General features: G+C 38.7%; 2 protein-coding genes across 3 annotated transcripts in view; one reads left to right on the plus strand and one right to left on the minus strand.

Annotated features, from left to right (window-relative positions):
* LOC139585481 (cohesin subunit SA-2-like) overlaps positions 1-232 on the minus strand; it is a 57,909-nt gene extending 57,677 nt beyond the window's left edge. Inside the window, exon 1 of the mRNA XM_071418261.1 lies at positions 94-232. The gene's annotated coding sequence lies outside the window, so the exon portion shown is untranslated. The remainder of the gene's footprint in view (positions 1-93) is intronic.
* On the plus strand, positions 219-11,429 carry GTPBP6 (GTP binding protein 6 (putative)). 2 transcript variants are annotated; one of them, XM_071418265.1, is made up of 11 exons: positions 512-626; positions 1,848-1,953; positions 3,327-3,464; positions 3,891-3,961; positions 5,490-5,620; positions 6,325-6,395; positions 6,845-7,003; positions 8,338-8,546; positions 9,816-9,964; positions 10,275-10,427; positions 10,728-11,429. In XM_071418265.1, exons 2-11 carry the CDS (start codon positions 1,908-1,910, stop codon positions 10,867-10,869), a joined length of 1,269 nt encoding a protein of 422 aa, XP_071274366.1. In that variant the 5' UTR covers positions 512-626; positions 1,848-1,907; the 3' UTR covers positions 10,870-11,429. The 2 variants fall into 2 exon arrangements, with proteins under 2 accessions (XP_071274365.1, XP_071274366.1); XM_071418264.1 differs by lacking the exon at positions 1,848-1,953 and having other exon boundaries at positions 219-626.
* Positions 11,430-11,457: the final 28 nt, after the last annotated feature.

An 11,457-nucleotide genomic window follows, 5' to 3' on the forward strand; every position in this document is an offset into this window, starting at 1 on the left:
ACTTAATTCCATGCAAACCAGGCCAGAAACAGCCACTCCTCCATACCCCGCCCGGCCGCAGAAGAGGATGAAACAGAAAGAAATGAAACCTACCGACAACCGTGCAGTCCCTCCCTGGCGCTGCCCAGCGCGGCCGGCCCGGGCCCGGCGTCAATCACGGCGGCCGCTGGGCCCGGCAGGGGCGGGCAGCGCTGTCACATGGGCGGCGGCGGCGCTTCCGCAGCGGCCGGAAAGACGCGGCCGCTGACGGTCCCTGCCCGCCGCTGCGGGCCCGGTGGTGCCTATGGGGCCCGGCCGCCTCTCGTGGTCGCTGCTGCTGCGCTGTCGGCGGGCGGCGGCGGCGGCTCTGGGCGCGCCCCGGTGCCACCCGCTGCCCGCCCGCCCGCTCAGCGCCGCCGCCCCGCTCCGGGCCCCCCTGCGCCCGCCGGGCACGGGCGGCGGAGCGCCCTGGAACGGGGCGGCGGGCGCCGGCGGGGATGAAGAAGAAGAAGAAGAGGAGGATGATGAGGCCGCCCTGGAGGAGCTGCTGGCTCCGTCTCCGCTGGCCCCGGGGCCCGGCGCCCAGCGCGTTGCCGTCGTGCACCCCGCGGTGAAGTGGGGCCCGCAGAAGTCGCCGCTCACCACGGGTGCGGGGCTGCGGGGGCGGGCGGGCTCGCAGGGAGCTGTACATCAGGGGGGTCGGATGGACTGCCCTGGGAGGCGGTGGAGTCTCTGTGCCTGGACGTGTGTAAGAAAAGACTGGCGGTAGCACTGAGAGCCGTGAGCTGTTGACATGCTGGTGTCTGGTCACAGGTTGGACTCGATGATCTCAGAGGTCTTTTCCAGCCCAATTGATTCTGTGCCGGTAGCGTGAAGTGGCCCCGTGTCACAGCGGTGAAACCGCGACGTGCGGCTTGCAAAGGACAAGCGGGGATGGAAGGTCTCGGTCGTTTTCTCCTTCTTTGACAACTTTTTAAAAGACAAGGAGCTGTTAGTGAGGGCTGGCAGGCCTGTGCTTTGACTTGCAAACCACGCTGACTGTGTTTTGGTCAGGTTGGTCGGGGAAGCAGTTTGGTGTCCTCCTTATTAGCACAATGTTAATGGCCCTCAGCCCTGCTGCCTGCCCAGGTGGGCTGGAGTCCTTTGGCCTTAGGGCTGCCCAGAAGTTGGCTGGAGAGCAGCAATACTCTCCTGTCCAGACAAGAGAGTGCTCTGAAGATGAAGTCCTGTATAAATCCTCTCGGGGACTTAAGTGCTTTTATGCAGTTACCTAGTGATGCACCAATAATTCCTCTGTAAGGACTTTTGTTTAGGACTACTATTAGGTTTCTCTCAGAAATCATAATTAGCTAATGTATAAGCATTAATCACACACAAGATACATTATGAACTTGATGCTTCTCTTTGAACACTTCTCTAATTAGAAGGCTGCAATGTAAAGGATTAAAGCATCTTGTAAATTGGCTTTTTATGTATAGAATCATAGAATGGTTTGGGTTGGAGGAAACCTCTGAAGGTCATCTAGTTTGACCCCTGTAATGATACAGGACATCTTCCACTGGAGCTTGTTCAGAGCCCTGTCTTATCTGGCCTGAATGTTCACAGGGAATATTTACAGGACCTCCACCTCTCTGGGCAATCTATTCCAGTGTTTCACCACTCTTATTATAGAAAACTTCTTTATATCAAATCTAAATTGAATCTCTTGGTTTAAAACCACTGCCCCATTTTATTGCAACAGGTCCTGCTAAAAAGTCTGTCCCCATCTTTCTTATAAACCCCTTTTACGTACTAAAAGGCTGTAAAAAGTCTTCCCAGGAGTCTTCTCCAAGCTGGACAGCACCAACTCTCCCAGACTTTTCTCATAGGAGAGGTTCCACCCGTCTGATCATCTCTGTGGCACTCCTCTGGACTGCTCCAACAGGTCCATGACTACCTTGTGCTGGGACCCCAGAGCTGGATGCAGCACTGCAGGTGGGGTCACCAGTGCAGAGCAGAGGGGCAGAATCCCCTCCCTTGCCCCGCTTTGCTTTGGATGCAGCCCAGGACATGTTTGGCACTCAGGGCTGTGAGCACAGAGTGCTGGGCCATGTCCAGTTTCTCATCCACCAACGCCCCTGAGTCCTTCTCAGCAGGGCTGCTGTGATCTGTCCATCCCTCAGCCTGTACCAATATCCTGGGGGCTTGCCCTGACCCCGGTGCAGGACCTTGCACTTGTTGATCATCACTAGTTTTCCATGGGCCCACTTCTTGAGCCTGTCAGTGTTCTTCTGGATGGCAAGAGACACTTTGTATATACTTACTCTTTTATTCCAATTTATTATGTGATGAGCCTAAATCATGTTTAGTTTTATTAGTGCTGCTAATTCTAACAAATTCTCACATTGCAGAATAAAGCTTTTAACCTTTGCAGAATTGATGTAAGTGACGTAATTTTACAACTGAAAAGTAGGTAAAATATGACGGCACCTTTCTGTCCAAACATACAGTAGAATAGCAACGGTCCCTCTCCATTTATTTAGGCCCTCCTTAGAGCCTGAAATCTGAACCAATGTTTTGGAATGATTTTTGAAGCACCACAGATACAATAGGAAATCTGTGTATTTTACAAAAAGTATGAACAGTATGAGGAAAAAGTGGATCACGATTATCTTTAAAAATACGTTACCTTTTGGACCAATGTAATCTATTTAGTATATAAATAATGTTTTGCTGTCTAGGGAAACTTTACAAATTTGTTCTGAAGAGGAAAAGTTTGGCATATCAAGACTAGAACTGCTGATCTGATATTCTTGTGTAGTCTTTGTGATTTCACAAAGTTCTCAAAAATCACTGCTTTGCAGTGTAGATGTTAAAAACTCAAAAGTAATTGATGAACCAGAATACAGGATTCAAATCTACTGGTTTTAGCAAGTCACAAACCAGTTTAGGTCCTTTAAGTGACTGTGAAGTTAGCAGCAGGATATGCTGTATTAGTAATTCCTAAATTATTGCTGCAAAACATCAAAGTGTTAATGGTGTGGCTTTGTGCTTATCTGAAATAATAGATTTTCCAGCTAGTTATTCATTTCACTTGTTGAGGAAAAAAGCTTGGTGATTTCTTTCCTGACAATACAATTAAAAATTCTCCTAAGCCAACAACCACAGAAATAATTTATACTGTCAGAAAGAAGCTTTGTGTGATAAAATTGCATCAAACTGTTCAATTACTCTGATTAGAGGTAAGACACTTTGCTCCTTGTGCTAGAGGTTACAAGAAGTACTGTAGTTATTGGAGATCTGAGCAGGGTTATGATGGTACATTGTAATATTTATTTCTTTTTTCTGTTATTGTTATGTTCCTGAAGCTGAATTACAGATTGCCGAAGCCGTTGCTCTTGTAGATACTCTTCAGAACTGGACTGTTTTAGATAAAATAATTATTCCTACAAAAAATCCCAACAAGAAGTTTGTTTTTGGCAAAGGAAACTTTCAGGTTTTGACAGGTAAGGACTGAGATCTTTCAGCACTGCATCACTCTAAATGAAAGACTTTTGCAGACAAACTGTTCAAGGATAGGTGTGAAAGCTGAAGAGAGGGAGAATTTTGTTTATCCATCATGCAGGTTTCCAGGCAAACGTGAAAGAATTTTTAAGGTTACAAAAGCAATGCAGAATAGACATAACCCCTGGTCACTGAAAATGTGTGAGTTAACTTAGTCTGTAACTTTATGTGATTGACATAAGTGAAACTGATGCTGTTCTTGGCACAGAACTAAAGTAGCAATTAAAACTGCTCTATGAACAAATACTATGGTGCCATTTGATGTTTTATGAGCATTCTGCTCAGTGCAAAATTGTTTATAGTCTGGGCATTTTAAAAAGAGAATTTACATTTAACACTGTATTTTGCAATCATTATCCATCTTTTAGAAAAGATTAAAAAATTGCCCCATGTGACAGCTGTCTTCTTGAATATGGAAAGAATATCTTCACTAACAAAGGTAATTAAACATAGTATCAAATCATATTCTTTGTATCACTGTTGTTTGGAAGCTGTTGATGTTAGGAGAAGTGGTTGGTTAAGATTCTGAATTTGCAAATATTAATATATGAAGCACCAGGACTGAGTTTTATTGAAAAGAATCTTAATACCTATTGCATTTGTCCAGTTGATATATGTTTCCAGCATGTGCATGAAATTTTCTAGCAGCTTACTACAATTTATTATAGACTCTGCTCCCACTTTTGACACTAGCCCTTTTTAAAATGTTGAAAACGTTACTCAAGGTGTTTTTTACAAAATTATGGTATTAACACAGGTGTTAACAGAGATTCTGTTAGGAAGAATGTCAATATTTTGGATTAGCTATGTGCTCAAGTTTCTATATTTATAATAGATAGCATATTTTTCCCTATGCTGCAGATGCTGAATTGTATTTTGAATATGAGGTGTAAATTCAGAGCAAGCTTATAGTTGAATGTTTCAAATACTTAAACTTTCATTCCTAACCCTTAAAAAGAAGCATTGAGGGGTGCAGCATACTTCAGTATTTTAACACTGGCAGTAAAACAATTGGTACATGAACTACAAATATTCATGGACAAACTGACATAAAAACTTTTCTGAGTTTTAATATGTGCAGCATCATGCAGGGTGTAAAGTGTGTGCAAACTTTACAAGCAAACATTAATGCTTTGCTGGTGGTTTTGAATGCTTTCCCTGATTATAAAATGAAGAGATGACAAATATCTCTAACAGATGGTTATTCAAGTGCTTCCATTTGTTGATGAAAGGAAAGTTGAAAATGTTTCACTTCAATTTCCTAGTTTTTAGGAAAACTGTTTATTTTACAGTATGAGTTCTTTCAATACTAGATTTGTTAAAAATTGTTTTCTTTTCACGAATATAGATCTTAAGAGAAATTAAACAGGGTTGATTCAGGAAAGTATTTGAGAACATGTATACAAGCATTCTGGGTTTTAGAGGTGGCATAAGGAAACTGCTGCATATTTTAAGTGTCTTTTGCTGTATTAGAGCAAGGATGAGGGGTTTGGGTTGGTTGGGTTTATTAAGTGTTTCATTGAAATAATTTTCCTGCATTCCTCTCTATTTGTTTGCAAGTTTTAGTAATCTTTTTTATTTTCCGATGTTATCCCTAGCCATTCCCATTCCAGTATTTCATAATTATTTTTTACAAGGATTTAACTACTGATGTTCTTGATTCTGAGATATGCTGTAAGACTTGTTGCAAGAATCCATAAAGGGCAGTGGAAGGATTCTCACTGAATTTGATGGGCCTAGACATAAAGTTCTACTCTCTAAATTTGCTTTAACTCCTCTCTTTCTGGTCAACCAAATTTTGACTTTGCATGCTCATAATGATTGCCCATCCATTGCAGTGGAATCCCGAGTTCCTCTGAGTTCAAGTGTCCATCAGCTAACTAACTGTACTTGCTGTGTAGGAATTGATCTAGAGATACTGTGGGGGACAGAAGACATCTCGATTATTTTGTCTTGCATGGCTAAAGAAAGAACTAGAAGGTGCTTGGGGCGTGCCAGTCTTTGACAGATACACCGTGGTACTTCACATTTTTCGCTGCAATGCCCGCACGAAAGAAGCAAAACTGCAGGTAGCACTGGCTGAAATTCCACTTCTCAGGTATCTGGGCTGTGCACATCACATACTCATATCTACATGGTTTAGTGACTATTTCTTTACAGTAACAAAAGCCAGCAACATTTACTGTAAAGAAAAAATATATAGGGTGTTCAATGATTGATTAGAGCACAGAATTATTTACTAGATTGCCGTTATTTTAAGCTTCTGCAGTGCTGACAGGCAAAACCAGAATGTGTTCAATAATCTTACAAAATGTATTTTTCATGAAAAGGTCCTGGTTCTTTCTAAGACACAAGATGGATTGCAAGAATATATAGGAATTGGATATGTATATCCCATATATAAAATTGTTGAGTGTAATAAGGAAAGCTATAAACAAGGACGAATAATTTGTATTTAAATTTTCCATAATTATACATTCTGTGGCACAGAAATGTGTACATGGCAGTTGGTGTGAGTTATGTGGATGTTTTAGAGGTATAGTTGGCTCTTTGAAATTTCAGAATAGCAATTACAATTTACCAAGAGAATTGTAGGCTTTTTCAAGCTACAGTTGAGCCAGAAAAATTCATTTTGTTTTTTTCTCCAGGCTTCTTGCCATTAGCAGGTTTTATTTACAACTCAGTAATTTAGTGGTTTTATTTGTATTATCAGAATAACACTACTGCTTCACAATTTTTAGGTATTTTGGTATAAGTGGATTTTAAAAAATTGCTTCCAATTAACTGTTATTCTGCTGCCAGGTCAAATCTGAAAAACGAGGTGTCTCAGCAAGATCAGCAGAGAGGAGGTTCAAGATACATCATGGGCTCAGGTAAAGTCTAAATAATCTCATGATTTAGAGGATTTTTTTCTCCATGGCTTTTAAACAAATTTAGTTGCATCTTATTTTATTTGTAGGAGGTCAGGAGGAAAAAACAGTGTTCTGCGTCTAATTAAACAAATGTACAAAAATCTATCGGAAAGTAAGTTAAATAATAAGGTTTGGGTCTGTACTAGTCAAGTTTTTTGGTCAGTAACTGGTGAAGGATAAACTATTTGCTTGCCACAGGGATTTTTCATAAGTGTACATGGATATTTTAGAGTGGTTAGCATATGTTTCATAATTACTTATTCACTTTTTTAGCCAAGAATACATAGTTTTAGTGGCTTATTTTTAACCTCACTAACCCTAGTGCTAGCTCACTTGATTTCCAAATACATCACTTGCTATACAGTTTCTCTTGTAAGCTGTTCTGCCAATTACTCATTTGCATTTTTCAGGTGAAAAATTTCTAGAAACACAGAATCGTGTCTTAAAAGAAAGGGAATTTAAAATCAGGAACGCCTTGGAGAAACTGAGGAGAAAAAGGGCTTTACTTAGAACTCAGCGCAGAAAATGCGAGTTCCCAATGGTCTCAGTAATGGGCTATACCAACTGTGGTAAGCAAAACCTCCTGAAATCATAACACAAAAGAGCTTATATTGTCTAGTTTTTAATTAGAAACTCTAGCCAGATTCTCATTTGTGTGTGTATAGGCTTCGTATTTTAATTAGTTTTTTTAATTGTGTAATGAATATTTGTCAGTTAGGATGTAGTTAGGAAAGCAAATTAAGCTGCTTGGTTTTTCAGTCTCCAAGACATGTTTTGGAGAAATGCCTAGCACCTATTGTGCCAGAAAGATTTTATATACAGTGCTAAAGACTGCACTGTTATTGTCCCTTTATATGAATCTCTACTACTTGATCAGAATGGGTACAGAAAAGTACACGAGTGTTAGATCACAATGAAGACTTGAGGCATAGGAAGACAATTAAGAGTTGGCTATTGATCTGAGAAACCTGCTTAAGGACCACTGTAGCTTTTCATGGATTATGTGTAGCACTCTGAGATGTGTTCCTAGGAGAAGCTAAATAAAGCTAAAGAGGTTTTTTCTTCTTTTTTTGGTTTGGTGTGTTTTTTTAGCTTACACAAGTGAATTCTTACTCAAGGCATAAATCATTGGACTAGAAACTTTTTTCAGGTTGGATTATCTAAAGACAATTTCATTTTCTTACTCAACTTTTTTAAAAAAACAAAACTATCCTGCACTCAAATATTTGGATTATACTGTATGTTTTTCTTAAATGTCATACTTCCATACTTTACCAACTGAAGATAGATATAGATATAGGTATAGATATAAAACAGTTTGGCATACACATAATTGAAATACTTTAATTAGGCTATATACTGAGCACTTTAATGACTAAATATATGAAGTATTCATTGAGTCAAATAAATGTCTCTATTATTATGTTCATGAGGAAATGCCTAATAAAGGCCTCAGCCTAATAAGGTATATATTATTAGCACTTATCTTTATTTTTTTTATTTAGCAAGTAAATAATTTCATTTGGCAACAGAAGCACTGAGGAGTGTGTAAGTGCATGCTTCCTAATGCTGTCATGGCAGTGCTCTTCAGAGTCTTAATGGTGAGAGATGTAGGTAGATCAAATGAGGTCAAATGAGTCTTTGATTATCTTGTGATTTCACAGCACAGCTGTAGATACCAGTATGTGATTACATATGTGGCCTTAAACCCAATTCCAGGTTATAAAATGTAAGACTGTCTTTGGATTTCCTAATATCATATAGATAACTGATCACAAGCTACAATTAAACAACTCAAATAGATGTAAAAACATATGTTACATCATACATTTCACCTGAGCCTTGCAAATTAAATTTTAATTGGAACAAGCCATTAAAATACTGTCATTTTTTATTTAATTAGGAAAAACTACTTTGATCAAAGCCTTGACTGGGGAAGCAGGACTTCAACCCAAAGATCAGCTGTTTGCCACTCTGGATATTACAGCCCATGCTGGCTATTTGCCCTCACATATGCCAGTTATTTATGTTGACACCATTGGGTTTCTGACTGATCTTCCACATAATCTGGTTGAGTCATTTTCAGCTACACTAGAAGAAGTGGCTTACTCAGTAAGTAGTCGACTATAAAAATCAGGAAATCAAATAATTTCATTTTAGATAATCCTCACCCCTTCAAAACAGAGGAAGTTAATTGACATGCTGTTCTTGGCAAAGTATCTGGCTGACTAAAGTAAACTCCTGAGATAATGATGTAAATATCTTAAAATAAACTAATTTTCTGATGCTTTACTTATGTAGAACATGCAGCTACGAAGGGATTTCAGAAAGGGCTTATTTGGAGTATATGTGTGCATCACCATGATACTTAAACCAGATAAACCAGATTTTTCTGATAAAATATCTGAACAGTGCATCCAAGTGAGTCAAGGCTAGCTTTTCTGGGAGTTAAAAATGAATTAAAGCATCTGAAATTACCTGGTTTTAACTTAAGGTTGCTTGTAGACTACAAGTGGGTGATTGTGATGTGATGCAGGCAGCATGTAATAAATATAAATGTACTTTAGCAATTATTTTCTCATTAAAGTTTGTTTTCCTGTGCTATAACAAAGTGTAAAGCTGCATACATACACACAGATATTTAAACAAAAACCCTGTATTATGAAAGGTAATGAAATTTAGTGGTAGCTAGATGCCAGAATGCTGCTAAAGATTAGACTTAACCATGTAATAGCAGGGCTTTCAAAACCTGGCTGAAACCATCCTGTTTGTCATTTACTTCTAATTATTTTTCAGAAGTATAAAGCAATGTCTCAAGCAAAGATGATGAAACTATTTGAATGCAAATGTTGAGTTTGGTTGCTTGGTTTTTATTATGGCAAACATTATACCTGAAACTGGTAAATTTTGTATGAAGCTTTTTAGTGAAGCATCAGTAATAGTATCCTGGGAGCTAAGCAGAAGGATAGTATTCTATATTTTGAATGTAAAAATAGAATTACAAGTAACAGGGAGGTTTTTTCCCTCTGTTTTTGAAACAGTTTTGAAGCCTTACTGTTACAAAGCCTTGGCTTTGAACAAAATGAATCAGTTACTATTTGAAATCTGATTCTGTAACTAGCTTGATTGACAGCATTTGCTTCAGGTTTGTGGGAGGCAATTTGTACTCACTAGAGGTGGAAGGCTAAGCTGCTGCAGATTTTCTTCCATCATGGTCTAAGAAACAGTAGCTTAATACTGGTTTAGTAGTTAATTTTACAGTGCTAATCTGCCAGTGTATTACCAAATGGACAGGAAAGTATTTTACATTAATTAGCAATGCAAAAATGGTATACAATCTCTACAACCTGGTAAATGGTATTGTATATTGATCTTTGCCAGGATCTGATAGTTCATGTGAGGGATGTTACTCATCCAGAAACCATCCTCCAGAAAGCCACTGTTCTGTCAGTTCTGAGGAATCTCAATCTTCCTAGCCATTTACTGGACTCAATGGTAGAAGTTCATAACAAAGTGGATTTGATAGAAAGGTAAGCAGGAGATGCTAAGTGTACTTAAACATTTCTTATGTTCCAGGATCTTTTTCATTCTTAGTGTAGAAAAGAGATCCCACACTTCAGAATATATTTAATAGTGTTTCTCAGTCTTTTACATATGTAACTATGGTCTGAAAAAGAATTAATTATCTTTTAATTACAAAAGAAATCACTTGAGTCATACAAGAAGTGGCCTCTGTAGAAGGTGTCAGTACAAAGTAACTCAGTTAAATTGTCCGTGCTTGGAATATTTTCACAACCTAATCTTCATGAACAAATGTGCTAGCAATTAATTTTCTTTCAGGTATAAACCCGCTGAAGAAAGTGCTTTAGCTGTTTCTGCTCTGCATGGGCATGGTTTAGAAGAACTGAAACAAGAAATAGAGAAAAAAATACTGACAGCAACAGGGAAGAAGATTCTAACAGTTAATATCAACTTAGAGGGACCTCAGCTAAGGTAAATAATTTTAAATCATGTGAAGGACTTGGAGAAAGATGAAACACTTAATCATTCATGTCTGAAAGTTTTCAGATCATATCATACTGATTTTAATCTGCTACCTCTCTTAAGAATAACAGAGATACTTATCAATGTTTTGCGACCTATTGACAAAAAATAGCCCCATTAGAGAAGTGAAGTGAAACACTTTATCTTTTAAAGTGTTACCTAGATAGGAACCTTCGGACCTAGACCAAGAATCACATTTTGTGCAATGTGTCATACTTTTAAAATACTAATATGCTTTCACATTTACAGTTGGCTCTATAAAGAAGCAACAGTTCAGGAAGTAGAGGTCATGCCTGAAGACGGCACAGCCAGGGTGAAGGTGATAATCGGCAGCTCTGCTTTCGGCAGATACAAAAACCTCTTTCCCAACAGTGAGATTTTCATGTCATGAAATTGCATCCTGTTCCAGGAGAAGAAACTGATCTCTGCAAGAGGATGTGAAATAAATGACCTGTTAGTCTCACTGCTGAATAGTTTATTTTTCTTCCACACTTGATGGTTTTGGCGCATTTTAGAAATGGACGCTGCTTCAGAAAACTTCTATATGGAAACAATAAGAGCTTTGAGCTTAATTTTGTCAGCAAGTACCAGGACAGCACTAAATTTTTTATGTTAAACCTGTTGTTGGCTGAGGACCTCAAACACACGGAATGGCATCTGACTTAATCTACAGAAAAGTACCAAGTTTCTTATATCATATAAATAAAGCTTTTTATTGCCTTTTTCAGAAGAAAATAGTATTTATTATAGTTAAGGTGTTTCAGATGGTCTTTGGAAAAGGAAAGTTAGTGAAGAAAATATTGTTGGTTGTATATAAATAATAAAGATAAATCTGTTTTCAAGCAGAATGCGTGAATGTAAGTAAAATAACTGCCATGTCTTATTGCAGTGAAGAAAAACAAATCAATTAAGGCATTAAATAAAGTTAGCTGTGAACATCTTTTACCCATACAGTTTTCTTGCCTACAGTAATTTATCC

The sequence above is a fragment of the Agelaius tricolor genome, unplaced genomic scaffold (genome assembly GCF_023055355.1).
Source record: "Agelaius tricolor isolate 1412-34295 unplaced genomic scaffold, bAgeTri1.0.p SCAF_79, whole genome shotgun sequence".
NCBI classification, from domain to species: Eukaryota; Metazoa; Chordata; class Aves; order Passeriformes; family Icteridae; genus Agelaius; species Agelaius tricolor.